This window comes from Dipodomys merriami, unplaced genomic scaffold, assembly GCF_024711535.1.
Source record: "Dipodomys merriami isolate MVZ:Mamm:240054 unplaced genomic scaffold, mDipMer1.0.p SCAF_55, whole genome shotgun sequence".
NCBI classification, from domain to species: domain Eukaryota; kingdom Metazoa; phylum Chordata; class Mammalia; order Rodentia; family Heteromyidae; genus Dipodomys; species Dipodomys merriami.
This window is the reverse complement of record NW_027206124.1, coordinates 3,072,699-3,091,337: the sequence shown is the minus strand read 5'-3', so window position 1 is coordinate 3,091,337 and position 18,639 is coordinate 3,072,699. Positions and strand designations below refer to the sequence as shown.

At 56.7% G+C, this 18,639-nt stretch overlaps 1 protein-coding gene across 1 annotated transcript in view; it reads right to left on the bottom strand.

Annotated features, from left to right (window-relative positions):
- Nucleotides 1-10,788: 10,788 nt before the first annotated feature.
- Cacna1i (calcium voltage-gated channel subunit alpha1 I) overlaps nucleotides 10,789-18,639 on the bottom strand; it is a 99,508-nt gene continuing 91,657 nt past the window's right edge. The window contains exons 34-37 of the mRNA XM_069999580.1: nucleotides 17,608-17,730; nucleotides 17,305-17,470; nucleotides 15,201-15,397; nucleotides 10,789-14,064 (exon numbers count right to left, since the gene is read on the bottom strand). Coding sequence (XP_069855681.1) covers nucleotides 13,429-14,064; nucleotides 15,201-15,397; nucleotides 17,305-17,470; nucleotides 17,608-17,730 — 1,122 coding nt within the window. The 3' untranslated portion in view covers nucleotides 10,789-13,428. The remainder of the gene's footprint in view (nucleotides 14,065-15,200; nucleotides 15,398-17,304; nucleotides 17,471-17,607; nucleotides 17,731-18,639) is intronic.

Genomic DNA, 18,639 nt, shown 5'->3' with positions numbered 1-18,639 from the left:
GAGAGGATCTCACCGCCTCTCGTCCTAGCTACTCAGGAACTTGAGATCTGAGGATCGTGGTTTGAAGCCAACCTGGGCAGAAAAGTCCGGAAGATTCCGTCTCAAGTTAGCCAACAAAAAAAATGACAGATTGGAGGTGTGGCTCAAATGGCAAAGCTCCCACTTGAGTGAAATGTTGAGAAAGAGCTCGAGGCCCTGAGTTTAAGCTCTGGTACCAGCACACACACACACACACACACACACACACACACACACACACACACACACACACACACACACACACGATAGGATCTTGTTTTATGCATGGATCGATCTGGGCTGTGACTCTGTCTTTGTGCTTCCCATAAGTGGTGATGTCAGGGTGAGCCATGGTCCCCAGTCGGCAGGGACTCATGAACTTGCCCAGGTCAGCCTCCAACAGTCCCCCATCTCTGCTTCCCAAGTAGCTAGGATTACAGTCCTGAGCCCTTGCACCCATGGGTGGGGGCGGGGGGCGGGAGACTCAAGGGCAGTTCAACTGAGCCTCAGCAGGCACAGGGCGTGCTCGGAGGATGGGCTCAGGGCCCTGAGTTTGCAGGGCTGCTAGGCCCGCCCCAGTGCTGGAAAACCTTGTTTCCACAGCTCTTACTGCCAGCTTGCCCAGCAGTGGCAGAGCCCTTTGTACAAACATGTCGAGAGTCCATCAACCCCCTGATTGTTGGGGAGGCTCCCCCAGTGTGACAGCTCCCTTCCAGCAGCTGGTGACAGTCCAGCTGTGATGACAGACAGGCCGAAGGAGGCCCAGCGAGGCCCTGACACTCATCCCTCCCTGCCCCTCGCCCGCAGCCAAGGAGGAAAGTGTCACAGCCTCCAGCTGGCGAGACCCCACGCCATTCAACGGGCTACCTCTAGAGCTGGGACTTGAACCCAGCTGGGACAATTAGTTCTGTGGCAATCTGGCTGGACCACGAGGCCCGGGGGTTTGGTCAGACACTCGGCCAATGTTCCTGTGGAAGCATTCTGGAGTGGTTTTCATCTCTGATGAGTTTCCTGAACGCAAAGGAGAGGACCCTCGAAAGCAGGAGGGCCAGGTGACGGGAATTGCACCAAAATCTGTGACAATGAGGCCTTGCCCGAGCCCTGCTCTGCCTGTCCTACAGATTTGGGACTTTCTGCTCTAATAATTCCATGAGCCAACTCCTTCCCTTGCCCTCAGCATCCTGGGTTGCTTCATGACAAGGGCATGATGACAAGCCAGGACTTGGTCGCTGAGCAAACATCCCTGCATGTATTCAGACAAACCTAGATGGCATGAGCGATGACTCATGCGGGCTGTGTGGAGCAGCCACGGTCCTATGTGCGGTCCCAGGTGGATTGACATGGTACCTACCACATGTGTGGCACATGGCAGACAAGCATGCTTTTCCTGTGATACACGACGGCGCTGGCCACCCTGCTGCCTGGCCCCCTCCTTCGGCCAAACCAGTCCTCTGAGAATCAGTCCTGGAGTCCAGCCTTGCCCTGGCCCAAATGCCCAGTGCGATGATGCCCAGGGAGGCCAGTGGGAAGGGATGGGGTTGAGACGAGGTCCCAAGGCTGCAGCCCCCACGATGGGGCTAGGACTCCCATGAGAGGAGGGAGAGGGGGTGGAGGCATGGCTCAGTTGGTAGAGCCACTGGACAATAAGTGGAAACATCTGGTACTGAGTTTGAGTCCTGGTCTAAGACCAAAATAAAAAAGAGAGGCCAAGGCTTTGACCCTCCTTACAGGCACAGAGAAAAGAGTATGTGAGGATACAGAAAGATGGCGCTATCTGTGGGCCAGGATGAGCAAGCTCACTAATAACTGAGTCTGCACACGGCACAGGCCTCAGAACAAGGAAAAGCACCTGCTGTCTAATAATAACACACATATCAGGTGTGTGTTGTTACAGCAGCTGGAGCTGACTGAGACCCACTGGGGGGAATCAGACTCTAGGTTGTGCCAGCGCTGGTGAGTCCCCAAGGGGAAGCTGCAGGAAGGGGGAGTTGGGACAGCTGACACCCCCTCCCTGGGAGACCAGGCAGCCGAGAGCGCAGCACAGGAAGGCCCAGCACAGCATGCCGGGCCGGGCAGGGCCGGGCCGGGCCGGGCTGCAGGCAGCGGGGAGAGGGAAGCCGTGATGCTGAGGCTGCTTCCACCAGTTCGGGACAAACCTTGTACAACAGACAGACACCCGCACACGTTCCGGGATGCCTCGCCCCCCTTCCCCTCCAAGCACTTCCTGAAGCATCTGCACCGACAGGCGCTGCCGCCGCCGGAGAGGGAGAGGAGGTGGCGGCGGGAGGGGGGTGAGATCAGGCGCCAGCGGCCGCGGGTCTGGCGTCTCAACTGAGCAGGCTCTGAGCTGGGATGCTGAGCGGGACAGAGGCAGGGGACAGAGGCAGGGGACAGAGGCAGGGGAGGCGCCGACCCCTTTGCCTGTGTCCTCCCTTTTGCGGCTGGCTTCGCAAGGGGCTGCCTCTCAGACGTCTGACCTGCTGGGAGGTTTCTCAATGTTCCTCACTCCCACTCAGTTCCGTCACACACCCAGAAACGGCTGGGGACAGAGGTGATGCCACCTCACAGTGCCCGCCCAGCAGTTTGGACCTGTTCTTCAAAGATGAGGAAACTGAGGCACAGAAGAATTGGACTCCCCAGGTTGACACAGCTCACCACCTCTGAGCACTCAGACCCACGGGAGCCTCTGCTGCTTGCTTTCTTCATAGCCTACAATGACTGATTCCCTGTGCCTCAGTTTCCCCGTGTAAAAGTTGGGCTCCATCACTGCGTCTTTGAGGGGTAGCCATAGGACGAAATCCTCATCAGACACCTGCCATATAATAACCTTGATTAAAATTACTATCCAGACCATAATGCCATTCTTCTTATTTTTTTCCCCACTAAGCATCGGATGAATATTTGCTAGATAAATGTTTCCAACATTTTATTATGAAATTGCCAAACATAGCAAAGTTGAAAGACTCGTTAGGAAACATTCACCTGCCCACTGCCTACAAATCTGCCATTTTCATTAAATTATACTTGCTTTATGATGTGTCTATTCATCCAGCCATTTCTCTACCCACCTATCAATCCATCTTACTTTTTATGCATTTCAAAGTAAATTGAAGACATCAGTACACTTTCCCAAATGCTTCGGCAGATATTGTTTCTGATGCAAAATTTACAAGCAATGAGATGCACGCGTCTTGAAAGTCACTTGGTGAAATCTGACAGGTGCTTACATCAGTGGAAGCAGAAATAAAGGACAGAGAAAAGAGTGTGTCTCCTTATCAGCTTGAGAAGTTTCCTCCAAGCTTTGGGTTTTATTGGGTTTTTTTTTTTTTTTCTTACTGCATCTTAATTTTCCCTGGTCTGAAATTTCACATAATAGCACAGAAGAGATGTATTTGCATCAGTTCATGGCTGTGTAACAAATCACCTCAAATTTAACAGCTTAAAGACACTATGTGTAGTAGTAGTAGTAGTAGTAGTTTTTATTGCAGAGCCTCTATGGGTCAGGAACAGGTTTAGGGTGTGGCCAATGGATTTGGGGCGTGGCCAATGGGCTTGGGGTGTGGTCAATGGGTTTGGGCATGGCCAATGGGCTTGGGGGCGTGGCCAATGGGCTTGGGGCTGCAGGTTCATCTTGAGGCTCAACAGAGTGAGTCTTCCTTCCAAGCTGAGGATGAGGACTTCAGCTCTTTGTTAGATGCTTCTGGAAGAGGCCATTTTCCAACTCCTTGTCACCTAGCCTTCTCCACAGGAAGCGCTCCCCAAGTGGCCAGAGCAGGTGGGGACAAGGGGACAATGAGGAAGGAAACAGCTCTTTGTCACCTGTGCTCGCAAGTGACATTCCATCATGTGCCATGTCACACTGGCTCCAGCCAGAGGCAGCCACCATTGAGGAAACTTGAGCTGCCTGTCTACACGTTGCCCACTGAGGGCAAAGCCATTGTGCCCCCTTTCCAAATGTCCATCTGCCATGTGGCGGTGACCGCAGTCATAGGCCTAGGTCCATGACACTCTGTGCAGGTGTGGCTGTGGTTGGGGAGCCTGGACCCAGAGACCCCATACTGCGTGGGGCCCTGAGGGTCTGCCCTGTGCTTCTCCAGGCCTCCTAGGAAGAGGACCTGTCCTGGGGGGCATCATCTGGCAGCAGGTGGAATGGGGTGCCTGGAGGAGAGGAGGCCCACCCAGAGTCTGGGAGGAGCAGTCCCCACTTTCAGCATCAGCATCCGCTAATTGCCCTAATTTGCCTGGTAAGAGCTGTCCCAAGCCACAGTCACTGAAGGAGCAAATGGCAGGACTGGAACAGGGTCCCGAGAGCCCCAGCCTTCTGCAGAGACATTGACAGTGAGCCTGGACGGGCAGAGCACAGAGTGCTCCTGGGTACAGAGCGCATGCGTGGAGATGACACCCACCCCATGGGTGGCGTCTGGGCCGTGACTGAGAAGTCTGCTTCAGGTGCCCTGGTGGCCAACGGGGCTTTGGTGAGCACAGTGGGTAGAGGCTGAGAAGAAGACAGAGACCCAGACGGAGGAAGGACGAGGCCGGGAAACCTTCAGTGGTACACAGAGCAGATTCTGGGATGGGATGGATGAGACTCAGAAAGGCCAAGATGACCACAGTAAGGTGAACCAGGATGTCAGCGGCCCCGCAACCTCCTGACTCCGCCTGCAGCCGCGACGGGAAAGCCCAGGAGCCTCACCCTCAGTGGCTCAAGTCTGGCCCTGAAGATTAAGAGGCCCCATCCAGCAGGAGCAGGCTGCAGGAAGGGCAGCTGGCCCAGGGAGCCCTGCTGGGTCAGACTCCAGCCCGCTCAGAAAAGGATGCTAAGCCCACTTCGGTTCCTTCAGTCCCCTCAGTGACCCTCCGCTGTCACACCCAAATGACGCTCACACCGTATTCACAATCAGAGTCCCTGTGCCCAGCGGGCGCTGTGGCTCTGAGCTCCTTGTGACCATGCATGGCCCTGAGGCTCTTTGGCAGGTGGGTGCCCACCTTCCCCTCTTCTCCTCCCCTCCCCACCCCCAGACTCCCCCCACACCCCAGTCAGCTTCTCTGCTCTCAGCCCCAGCCAGCTGCCCCTGCCTGCTCTTGCTTCTCTTCAAATTCTCAAAGTTTTGACACAGTGAAAGATAGAAAACTCCCCTGAGACACAGAGGCAAGAGAGAGCTAGAGAGAGAAGGCAGGGAAAGAGAGAGGAAAATGCAATCTATATACAACTGTGCCGGCATGAACGGCTAGGCCAGCCGCGGCCCCCACGTTGGCAGGGATTTGCCCTTGGCACAGCAATTCCACTCGGGCACACTCAGGGAAGAAGTGAGAGCAAAAGCTGAACCTACACACACACACTCACACACACACACATGCATGCACGCACACACTCACACACACACACATGCATGCACACACACACTCACACACATGCACACACACACGCACACACACACACACGCACACACACGCACACATGCGCACACACACGCACACACTCACACACATGCACACACACTCACACTCACACACACATACAGGCAGAGCTCTCCACAGTGCGGTCTGCAGACTCACCAGGACAGACCTGGAAGGTGTCATGCAAGCTGAAGTAAGCCGACCACGAAAGAACCCATTCTACCATGAGAGCTACCTCCCAGAATTCACAGAGAAATCAGAAGGGGTGTAGGTTGCCAGGGCCCAGAGCTGGGAGATGGAGAGGTCACGTGTAAAAGTGCAGAGGTTCAGTTTGGGAAGACAGCAAAAAGGTTTTAGGCAAGGCAACAGTGGCTCACGCCTGTGATCCTAGCTACTCAGGAGGCTGAGATCTGAAGATCACCGTTCAAAGCCTGTCCAGGCAGGAAAGTCCATGAGACTCTTATCTCTAATGAACCACCAAAAATAAAAGCTACAAGTGGAGGTGTGGCTCAAGTGGTAGAGCCCTAGCTCTACCACAGTGTCTAGGCCCTCAAGTCCTACAACACACACACACACACACACACACACACACACACACACACACACAAATGTTTTAGGCATAGATGGTGGTAAATATATAGCTTCTCACCCAGAGGCCCTATTCCCCCGCCCCCCGCCTATCGTGGGAAGGAGCTATAAGGGAAGTGGACTGAGGTTCAGCAACCTCCAGGAGGGCCAGGCAGGGGGGAGGGGGGAGGGCCAGCGCGGGGCCAGCGCTGTCTCTCAGGGTCACCCCTGCTCTGAAAGACCAACTTATATTTTAGGAAGAAAACAAGATGGACTGTGAATCCTGAATTGTAGTAGACAACAAATACAATTGTAAGCTTTATTTACGGCTTACCTGCAGGGTTTTGTTGTTTCTGTTTGTTTGGGTTTGGTAGCGTTAGGGAGGGAACCCCGGGCCTCCTACAAACTAGGCAAGCGCTCTACCACTGAGTCACACCTCCGTCCCTGCCTGAAAGCCAAACTTTAATTGGGTAACCCTGCTCTGCCCTGGCCTGGAAGGGGTCCCGCCACCCCTAGTCCTGTAGGAATCCATAGCAAGGCCTTCCTGGACCACAGTACACACACACACACACACACACACACACACACACACACACACACATCGCTCCTGTCCCATCCTCTCCATGGCCCTTGGCGCTGCGGACCCGCTCTTATCTGTCTGCTTCTCTCCCATCTGCCCCCTGTCCTGAGCCTGCGAGCACAGGGACCCATCGCTGCTCTGTCCCCAGTGCACAGGCTTGTCCCCAGTAGACATGCCACTGCTATGTACTGAGAGGTAACAGGGAGGCAGGGGTGAGGGGTTGAGGGGAGCAGGGGTGCCTGTGCTATTACTGCTCCCTCCCAGCCTCTGCACCTGTGACTCCCCTCACTCCCCCCTCTCCTCAGAGGCCACCGCTGACCACAGCTCTACCCCCCCCACACACACAGGCCCAACTTCCCCCCTACACACATTCCCACCGCAGGCCTGTTACCATGGCAACGGCAACCTGAGGTCATAGCTCCAGACACCCTGAGCATGCCTCCCTCCCAGAACACCACCGCTGAGCCGAACCTGATTCTCATTCCAGCCACAACGGTGGGTTTGCATAACGCTACATATATTAATATCTAACATGCCCACGTTTATTTGGTTCAAGTTCATGAATTCCACTTGAAATAAAAAGTGCTGATGGCTGAAGTTTTTCACTCTCCTGAAATATTGTTGAGTTGTTGTTTGGAGCCAGTTTATCCCTTTGGCAGCTGTTTGCGTGTGTGTGTGTGTGTGTGTGTGTGTGTGTGTGTGTGTGTGTGTGTGTGTGTACTAAGGCTTGAACTCAGGGCCTATATGCTGTCCTACTGTGCGAGGCCTGTGTTCTACTACTTGAGCCACAGCTCTCCTTCCAGCTTTGGGTGGTTCATTGGTAGTTCATGGACTTCCCTGCCTGGGCTGGCTTTCCTCAGTAGAGAAAGGAGAGAAGTGGTTCCAAACCCGTTCTCATTCCCAGGCACAACCACCCAGCTGGCATCTGCTGGGGCTACTGCCCCTACCTCTGGGCAAGGAGGGAGAGAGGAGTCGCGCCACTGTCCTTGAGCTGGGACACTCGGATGGGGACTCAATCAGGAAATAGACCGAGACTTTGCGGAGAAAGAGTGAGCACAGAGGGAGAAGTGGGAGCCACAGGACAAAAGAAGGTCCTGCCCTGGGGCCTTGGGGTGGGCTCCTGCCGTCTACCTGCCCTTCACTCCCCCACGTCTGATCCCGCCCCACACCTGGCCTGTGACTAGTCTGAGCTCTCCAATTGGCCAGTGACTTGGCCCTTACTCCAGCCTGAGCAGTACTGCTGCCTGGCAGGGGCGCACTGATGCTGCCATTTGCCACAGGATTGCAGTGTGATACTTCTTCAGCCAGAGAGCCCCAGCCATGCTCCTGACTGTTCTATATCATTACTTCCTTTCTCCAACAGTTCACCCATCCATTCATCCATCTATCCATTCAACCATCAACCGTCCATTCATCCATCCATCTATCCACTCATCCATCCATCATTCATCTATCCACCTATCCACTCACCTACCCATCCATACATCATCCATCCATCCATCCACCCCTCCATCTACTTCTCCAGCCACCCTTTTTTTTTCCTGCTGGTCCCGGGGCTTGAACTCAGAGCCTATGCACTGTCCCTGAGCCTCTTTGTACTCAAGACTAGAGCTCTACCACTTGAGCCGCAGGGTCACTTCCAGCTTTTTTGAGTAGTTTGTTGGAGATAAGAGTCTCACAAGGACTTTTCTGCCCAGGCTGGCTTCAAACTGCAATCCTCAGATCTCAGTCTCCTGAGTAGCTAGGATTACAGGCGTGAGCCACCAGCACCCAGCTGTCATTCATTTATTCATCATCCATACATCTACTCATCCACCCACTTCCCCATCCATCCATCCATCTTGGCCCTTCCTGTAGGCTGCTCACATTGTCTACAACTGGCCTCGAAGGCATGGAAACAATCTGCACTTGGAGCTTTGGGCTTTAGGGGAAAATAGACTTGAAAGCAAATTCCCACCAGTCATCTCAGCATGGCGTGACGAGAAGGTCCGACCACCAGCAATGGACCCAGGCTCGTTTTCAGGCTCTTTGAAGCCTGGGACAGTTAACTGCAGAGGAAGAGGGGCCGAGAGGAGAAAAGAGCTTTGAGGGGGGCTTCTTGGAATGGAGAGGGGAGCCAGGGTGGATCGCACCGTGGGGACCTGAGATGGTCAACGGGCCTGGTGGAGTCCAGGTGCTGGCCCGGGCACTGAGGAGAGTGGAGCAGGTGTGGGACAACCCAGGGATTTCCAGGGTGATGGGGCGTGAGCAGGCGGTGGTGACAGGGTGGGCAGGAGAGGATGCTCCCCAGAGATGTGGCTTGGCCAGAGGCAGATGTCCAGGAGTGGGAGAGGCATCTCGCCACACCCATGCCCCAGGATGGATCTTATAAGACCAAGGGCCCAGGAGCTGGGGCCAGGCCTGCCCAGAGACCTGCAGCATCAGAGCATTCGTACATCCGTGCACACGTGCACACACGCCCACATCGGTGCTCACACACATACGTTCACATGCACCTCCAGTCCCTGGGCCTAAGGTAGAAAAGGAGCCAGACACCTGCATGAATTGAGATAGGAAAGCCAGGTGTTTGGGAGACCAATGCAGTCAGCTTGGTGCATGCTCCCCAGCCCCAGCCTCAGCCTCCCACTCCACACCAGGCAGGCCCCGGGTGGCTCTGCCCAGCTGTTTCCAAGACCTGTAGCAGACACAGGTAAGAACACAAAGCAGACTAGGAAATAGCAGAGTGAGCAGACCAAGGGCTGGGGGGGGGGGGGGTCTATGGAGTGGGGTCAGAGGTCGGGCAGGGTGGCTTCAGACCGTCCCTACATCCATAGTGAGTAGAGTTTGAGAGAGGTGTCATGTTGGAAGTAATACCCGCCATTTTGTCTCCCCTGGTATCTCTGGGAAGACATTGGCCACACAATGGGGCCAGGGATGCCCAGAGAAGGCTGGTGTGTGCCCGGGCTCTCCAGACACGTCTGCTCTGACTGTCCCAGCCTCGTCTAGGCGGCTAGTGTCAGATCTCAGCCTCCAGCCGCGGGGCTGAGGTGAGAAGCCCCACCCCCACCCCCATGGGGGCCCTGTGGTCAGCTTCTCCTCCCAGCACACACACAATTGTCTGGGGTTTTTCTCTCTCTCTCTTTCCTACTCTGGGGTGCAGGGGTGGCACTCTGGAGTCCAGAGTGAGTGCAGGGCTCCGGCCCAGCCCACACCATCTCCCGCATAGTGTGTACCCCAGCCAGCCCTGGCGGGGAGGCCCAGCAAGCTCGCTGCCTGCAGAGAAGCTCTTGGTCATCAATGATGGTGGCCAGGCCTAAGCCTGGGGCAGCTGGTAGCTTCTGCCACAGGAGGGAAGTAGTAACAGAAGCAGTAGAACCAAGAGTACAACTAAGGCCACCACTGGATCCCAGCTATACCTAAAGGCAACTCTATTTCTAAGCTCTGTTGGTTTGGTTTGGTTTTTTGTCGTTTTTTTTTAACTGGTCCTGGGGCTTGAACTCTGGGTCTGGACTCTGTCCCTGAGCTTTTGTACTCAAGGCTGGCACTCTACCACTTGAGCCACAGCTCCAGTTCTGTTTTTTTTTTTCTGAGAATATTTAAGATGAGTTTCATGCACTTTCCTGCCCGGGCTGGCTTTGAACCATGAACCTCAGATCTCAACCTCCTGAATAGCTAGAATTACAGGCATGAACCACCAGCACCCAGCTGTTTCTGGACTATACACACACACACACACACACACACACACACACACACACACACACACACACACACACACACACACACACACACACAAAACCACTGTTTCCCCTTTTTGTTTCTTTCCCATCTTCTTTCTCCTGTCCTTTCCTTCTCTCGTGCTCTACATCTTTTTTCCTTTTTGACTTGGGTTTTGTCCTTTGCAGCCAAGAGGCTTGACAAGACCAGCAATACAAATCCAGGAAACAGTAGGGGAGGTAAGCAGATTCGTCTTCCCATATGATCCTCCTACCCTAGATCTTTGCCACCTCCAGAGACCCGATGCCAGGCTCTGCCTCCTCCCCCACCCTGAAGCCCTCCACCCATCGGCACCAGGCCCACCCGCCACCTCCCCAAGGACATGCCTCTAGACCCCTGACAGATACCAGGCCCCACAAACCTCAGCCCAAAGGAAAGACAGCATCCCCCCGCCCCCGCCCTCCCTGCCTCAGCTTGACACCCACCCCTGGAAGGGAAGAAGAGCAGAGATACACAGAGAAAGTCCTAAATCAGCTTCGGGGATTTTATTGAAAACAACGCTGGCTGGCGGTGGCTGCCGCTGGGGTGCCAGGCCACTGGGGCCAGCGCTGTCAGCAGCGAGGAGGGGAGTGTGTTCACGCCATAGAAACTATACAGTGACTGGGGATGCTATTGTCACAGCAGCAGAGCCAGGCCGGGGGGCTTCCTGGAGGAGGTGGCTTCTGTCTCCTCCCCCCTAGGCCCAGCTTGGCCCTAGCTCTGCCAGGAACACTGATTATTGCACAAAGACAAAAAGATATGTGTGTCTGGGCTAAAGAGCGGATTCTAAGACCCCAAGCCCTTACACAGCGCAGCAAAAGGGGGCTGGAGGGGACCCTGGAAGCAGTAGGCCCCAAAGGGAGTGAGGGGAGGCAGGCTGATACTGTGCACGCTTTGTCCTCCTGGAAGGGGGAAGGGGGGAAGAGGGCCTAGGGCAGAAGGCAGGGCAGGGGTGAGCAAGGGGCCAGAGCAGGCCACCGTCCCAGCTGAACTCAGGTCCCTGGCTGAGCTGCTGCAGTCCCCCGCCTGCCACCAGCAAGCGAACGACTTTGGGGTATCGGCACCTGGGTCCCCATTCTCCCCACAGCCAGGCCCATGTGCACTGGGAGGAGTTTGTGCTTTGGTGATGGACACGCATGGGCTGAGGCCATTGGATTGGGAAGGGAGGAGAGGCCATTTGCTCACGCTTTATCCACCGAGGGTGCGTCCTGGCCACGCACACAGCTTCCCTGGTGCCCTGCACGGGATCCAGGCCAATGCCCAGGGCAGGCATTTGGGACCCTGAGGAAACCCGTCCCCGGACAGGACTCTGCCTCCAGGAGGCCCGGTTCTGTCCTACCACAGTCCTTGCCCCTGCCTGTCCCTTTGCCCAGACGCCATCCCCTGCTCATTCTGGGGTCACAGTTCAAGCTAGAGCTGGACAGTGTCAGAGCCTTTCCCCAGGAAGCCCAAAGGGCCCAGGCCAGCCCAGCTGGCCAACAGCATACTGGGCCCTCTGAGTGCCACTCCTTTCCACCAATGGCGCCCTGTTCCTGCCTTCTGTTCCCTCCTCCTTTCCCTGCAGTGCCCAGCCTGAAGGGTCCCGTGCCAGCTAAGACAATTTTAGACTCTAGCCACGCAGCCATGGTTTGCCAGCTGGCCCCAGCGCCCACTGCTGTGAAGTCAGGGCTTGTGGGAGGGGCCTGGGCAAGGCTTGGACAGAGGCAAAGACTCATGACTTTAAATCTGCCCACTCTTTAGAACTTAGTGGGGCCTAAGCAATATGTCTGTGATTCAATACATTATATTTTTTTCTAATAAATACTGAAATAAATGCATAACTATTCAAATAGGAAAAAGAGACACCCCCCACCCACCCTGTCTTGACCCTGTTTGATAAGCATTACAGTTAAATCTGACCTGCAGCTCAGGATCGGTGAGACAGACCCAGGGACAGGCAGACAGGAGTTCAAGGATGTGGGTCTCCAGGAAACCAGACGGAGGCTAAAAAAGCTGGTGTGGGGAGGGGCCTGGTCCCAGGCTTGGGCAGGTGCTCAGACCATCCCTGCTGACCCTGAAGTGCTCCGGAGCAGAAGCAGTCACTTAGGATGGGTGATCACAGTCCCTAGGAACGTAGCTCAGGGCCCAAGTGGGGCTAAAAGACAGTAAGGTCCCGTGCAACCCACTGCCCAAGTCCACAGGTGCCTGTGGGGGTGCAGGTGGGCACCCCTGACCCCGGGAGCATGCTGTGACTGGTCAGTCCATCTCTCTTATCCCGCATCCTTCTGCTACTACGCCGATCCAAGGCCTCCTTGGGGACAACAGTGCTCACTGAGGTATGGGTCCCACATAACTCCAGAGCCCCTCCCCCCCAGCCTCCTGCCCCGCCCTAAGCACACTACTACACACCCCTGATTTGCCTAAAGAAAACATCTAGCTGGTTAACTAACAGGGATTGTGTGCTCGATGTCAGGGAAGGGGTATCTACAAAAGACTTCACGACAACTAGACAATCAGAGGGACAAGACAGATACCCCAACAGGTAGGCGGAGGTGGGGGAACCATAGCAGTGACTTCTTTAAAAGGGGGGAAAAAAGTGCACCCTGAATTGCACCTCTTCTCCTGCCTGCCTCCCCAGCCTCTGAGCCCTGAGCCTCCTCCAGCTACTACTCCCAACCCAGGCACACACCCTAAAAACTGCAGCTGTGACACCCAGATAAGAGCACCTGCCCTGGGCAGGCTTGTGTGCCAAGCAGCAGACAAGGCCCCTGGCCCATACCCCCAACTTTTAGCACTTTCTGGAAGTCATAAGCTCTCAGTAAAAAAAATAAATATATGTGTCTGTCTCTCTCTATATGTGTATCTGCATATATGTATGCATATGCACTGGAAGGGCCACGCCCGGCCACCACAGGGGTGGGGGTGGGGGCCACATCCTAGCCTCGGCTAACCCAGGTCCTCCTCCATCGGCACAGGCTCAGAGGGCTGGCCCTGGCTGGCCCCAGCTGGCCCTGGCTGGCCCCAGGCCACTCCCAGGTGTGGACAAAGTATTGCTGTCTGCTCCCTGGCTCCTGAGGTAAAAGAAGGTGAAACGGGGCGGGCGGGTGGACAGACGCATCCATCTGGCCACCAGCCGCGGCCCCTGCCACCTCTCATCTCTTCCTCTTGCTCATGGCATCTGTGGCCTCCAGATCCCCGGGGGGTGGCTGCAGCTCTGGCGCCGAGGGCCCCAAGGCTGGGCTGGGCTGGGCCTGGCCCGGTGGGTCCTTGCTGCGGTCCTCAGCCGCCCACGAAGGGCTCCGGGCCAGGCTGGGGATCGGGGCAGCAGGATGCCGGTGACCAGACGGGGCGGCCAGGCTGCTGGTGCTGCTGGACTTCCTGGCCCGGGGGAGGCCGGGTGGCTGCGGGACAGGTGGCGGGCAGAAGAGGGAGGTGAGCGACAGGCTGCTGAGCGTCTCCGAGTGCTCCCCGCCCGCGCCACCGCGGCCCTCCTCGTCCGAGGGGTCCATGGAGTCGTGCTGCGTGCACCCCGGGCTGGTGGAGCCGCCGCTGCTGTGGCTGCGCTGGTGGGCGCGGAGCCCGCGGAGGCTGAACAGCCCGCGACCCCGCAGGCTGAGGCGGCGCCGGGCCGCCGGTGACAGCCCGGCGCTCTGGGGACCCGCGGGGACCGGCGGCCCCAGGGCGCGCCGGGGACTGTCGCTCAGGGTCAGGCTGTCCTCCAGCGTGGTCTGCAGGCTGCCCGCCGAGCTGCTGGGGCTGGCATCCAGCGATGTGTCACTCACGGTGGCCTGCGAGCAAGGCGGGATGAGGCTGCCTGTGGCGCCGCAGGGCCACACCCCGGCCCCTGGGATCACCTGGTGATTGGTCCCTGGGTGACCTCCTCAGCAGCCCCGCCCCTCGGGAGTCCCGCCCAGGGAAACCACGCCCCCTGGACCCACACCCTAGGAGCGCCGCCTATCATAAGCCACGCCCCTTTGGAACACACCCAGGAAGCTCCGCCCTTGGGATCCCACCTACGAGAAGCCACGCCCCTGGAGCCCCTGGTTTACCCCTAGTCTCCTCTAAGCTGGGATGCGGGGCTGTGGTGGCACTCACCTCAGGGGCTTGGCCTGAGGTTCCCTGTACCCCTCTCCAGCCATCATGAGGCTCCCCCACCCCCTTACAGCAAGCCCTCGGCTCCTTCTCCGCTTCCATTCTGGTGGCCCCATTCCCTCCTCACGTGTCACTGCCCAACAGACTGGACTTCCTGGACATGTATTCTGCTTTATCATCTCTCCTCCCACACTCACCACACACACTCCAAACAGAACTCGCACGCGCATGCACGCATGCACATGGACACGCAGCACGCACACACACAGGAGGAGGGAATTTGTGTTGCTGGTCCACTGTTACTCAGAGCTGGGCACAGAGCTGGGAGGTGGCCTTCCCTGGGGGAAAGTGTGACTGCCAAGAGCACCTGCAGTCTTGTCCCCACCATTGCATGGGGCCAGGAACGGCCCCATCTCCCCACAGACAGTGGAGACGTTTGCTTGGTGCCCAGGTAGCCTGGGAGCTGTGGGGCCCCACATGACCCAGTCCAGGGGGACCCTGCAGCTGAGACATCCCATTTCCAGACCTGTCCCCCTGGGCAGCTCTAGCAATCAAGTCCCCCTCCCCCGCCCTGCCCCAGACATTTTCCCTCCATCCCAGTACCGCGTCACCCCCTTCTTCCCTCAAGCGGGGGGCCCACAGACCTTCCAGATGCCATCATCCGGACCATCCCACACTCCCTGCCCCCAGGCACCCCAGGACTGGTCCTGGTCCTGCCTATCTTATCTATCTTATCAAGTCTCAGCGTTCCCTCCCCAGCTTCCCCAAACTTCCCCTGCCTGCCAAGGATGGCGCCCTGAGCCTTTGGTGGCCCGCTGGCCTCTGTGCATACCTGGTGGAGGAGGGTGCAGTTGACACTTGGTGACCGCAGCGACGCCCAGGAGCCCTGCAGGGCGATCTTGGGGAGGGTCCCGGTGCTGGTGCCCTTCTCCTGCGCCTTCTGGCTGGCAGACACGGCAGGGTGGAAGAACTCGGAGGGCATGGGCAGGAGGGGGCTGGATGCGTCCGGGGAGAAGGGACTTGGGGGTGCTACGGGAGAAGAGGAAGTGGAGCTGAGGCAGGCAGGGGAAGGCACGGCCCTGGAGGGGGTCACTGAGGACACCCTTCCTGGTCTGGCACGGGGAGGCTACCTAACACACAGGCTGTGAGACCCTGAGCAAGACCCTGACTCTGAGCCTCAGTTTCCCCACTGTGAAAACAAAAGAGGAGGACTGAAGCAGCAGGTGTGGTTCCTGGGGGACAGGGACTGGGCAAAGCACTGCTTTCTGAGCCAAACAGATCTGGCTCAGGGCCTGGCCCCGAAGGAATCACTTCCTCTGGAAATGAGGACAGATGCCCACCCTGAGGAGAGGAAAGACTGTGAGAATAAGAAATAGTGGCAGAGTTCCTGGCCCAGTACCAAGTATACAGTAGGTGCTGAATCGCGAAGTTAGTTACCTCTCGGGCCTGACACCCTCGCAGGACCTGGCCGGTTCCAGCCCTGCACCAGGGCCTGTACTGACTGGGTCGAACCAACTGAGAAGAGCCTGTGGCCAGGGCAGTACTCTACCCACGGCCTTTCTGCGCCTTGTAGGATGAAGCTGGATCCCAGGGGTGAGAAGGAGGCACTATAAGTAGGTGCCTCCGATGGCTGGGCTGTTCTAGTCTACAACTCCTCAAATACATGGTTAACTAGAAGGGACAGACTCTTGCAATCACAATCAACCTGGAGCCAGTGGCTCATGCCTATAATGCTAGCTACTCAAAAGGCAGAGATGTAGAGGACTGAGGTTCGAAGCAAGCCAGGACAGGAAAGTCCATAAAACTTCATCTCCAATTAAGCAGCAAAATGCCAGATGGGAGGGAATAACTGGGAGAGAGGGAGAGACATTGCTCAAAAGGAAAAGTACTCATTCCCTGACTTATATAACTGTAACTCCTCTATACATCACCTTGATAATAACAATTTAAAAATAAAGTTAAAAAGACACATAAAATCTACAGCAGAATTTTAAAATGCCAGACCAGAGATGTGGCTCAAGCCATGAGAAGAATGTCAAGTCAAAGTACAAGGCCCTGAGTTCAAGTCCTAGCACAAAATAAGACCAGCTGTGGTGTCAGGTCGTGCATCCATGCTTTGGGTTCAGGAAGTATAGGGCCTCACACTTCACACCACCAAGTCCATCAGAAAGGCCACAGCTCCAGGGAGGGTCCTCTCAGCTCTTAGGAGGCCCCAGCGTATAGTCTCAGAAGAGAACCCAGGGTCCCTCTTCTGTTGGGGTCCTCCCCATCTCCCCAGGCAGTGCCATGAAGCCAGGTTCCCATCAACTCCGCCCCCCCCAAGAGGGATGATAGCCAAATGAAAGCCCATTTGGCTTTCAAGCACCTTCAGTCCCCTGCCATGTACCAGCAGCCCAGCCACAGGCCCAGAGCACAGAGTACCTCCAAACAGATCCTGGCCATAGAGCCTGAGGAGAAATGGCCGAGCATTTTACTGAACAGTTATTGAAGAAACCAGCCTTCCTATTGTTTAACATCACCTTATGTGAGAATCTGGAGAACAAACTCCTCTCAAATATAGCACTGAAAAAAATCCGTAATCTGGTAGCTTTCCTTCTGCCTGACAGCAAAGGGTCTGTGTGTGTGTGTGTGTGTGTGCACGTGCGTGTGTGCATGCGTGTGTGTGTGTGCATGCGTGTGTTGGCCTGTTTCTCTTTTCACCCCATCTCCTAGGATCCTCAGCATGAAGTTTCCTTTACCCCCGGCTTCTCATATCTCAGCATTAGTTGGCCCTTGCTCTTTTACTGATGTTCTATGAGACTCCAGAGTCTACCGCTTATTACCAGATAACCATCCAGACTGATATAATACCAAAGAGAAAAATCTCCACCTCACTCCCCCTGAGGCAGATGCCCCTGATCAGGGCTTGAGAAGCAGGCCAGGCTCCCAGGCCTCACCTTGGCTGCTCTCATGTTTCAGCCAGGACCGCACAGGGTTGAAGGGGACGGCCTCCATCTCGCTCAGGAAGCTCTCTGGGCCGGTGGGCACCGCCGTGTTGGACAAAGAGAGGAAGCATTCACCCAGGTCCCCCATCTGCATGGGTTCGGGCGTGTCCGGCTCACCCTGCAGGAAAGGGGGTCAGGTGGAACAGGAAGGTGCAGGGGGCCGTAGGGAGGTGCTGCTCTGATTGGGTTCACCACACTGCAGCCCTCCCCAGAAGCCATGCACCATGACGCAGACAGCCCGCCACCGCGGCTCACCTTGCTGTCTTTGGGGCCAGGTGGGCAGGCTGTGGGGTCCTCGAGACTCAGCTCATCCCCCAGCAAGATGGACGAGGACTTGTCTGAGTTCAGGGAGAAGGCCTCCGTCTCCGCCAGCTGCACCTGCAGGGGGAGGTGGTGGACGCGTCAGCCTCACAGCTGGGACAGGGCAGCCTGGGCTGGACTGGGGAAGAACGGGGTGGGGGGGCCAGAAGGGTCGGAGGTCACAGCAGTTCATGAGCCTGCTGGGCATGCGTGGAATGCCTTCCCTACACAGAGGCCTAGCCTGGTAACATGTGACAGGGACACAGAGCCTCCCTGGAGGAAAGCCAGGCCAGCTGGCCGCCTTGCGCTCCAGCCCGGCAGCAGGCCGGGAGCACACACTGTGGTCACCATGGTGGGCTGCCTGCTGCAGACCAAGAGTCTGTCTGGGCAGCGTTGGATCTCAGTCTGATGAGCCCCAGATGCAGGCCAGCCCTGTGTGTGAGTGTGTGTGTGTGTGTGTGTGTGTGTGTGTGTGTGTGTGCGCGCGTGCGTGCGTGTGTATGTGTGTGTGTGTGTGTGTGTGTGTGTGTGTGTGTGTGATGGGCAGAAGGGGTACTGGGCCTGAGACCCAGGGGAATATGCTTCCATAGGGTAGCAGGGGTGCACAGCCTCCACTTCCAGCCCCTGACAAGTTCCCCTGGGAACAATCATACTGCCCTCCCCACCCCCACCCCCCAGGGAGCTCAGAAGCAGGGGAGCAATGAGGGGCTCTTGAACCTGCTGGAGACAAACTCGGGGGACCACCCAAGGAAAACTGTCCTGGGAAGGGGGGCTGGGATCCAAGGCTGGGGCAGGGGTCCCTGAGAACATTCTGGGGTGGAGACTACTAAAGGGGAACGTAGCCATGGGGGGAGAGGGCGGGAGAGGGGACCCCTTCCTGTCACAGAAGGCTGAATGCTCCCAACGGGCCACCCATGGCAGTCCAGCTTGTGCGGGGGAGGGGGACACAATGCAGGAAGTTGGGCCTCACAGCTCCCCACACCACCC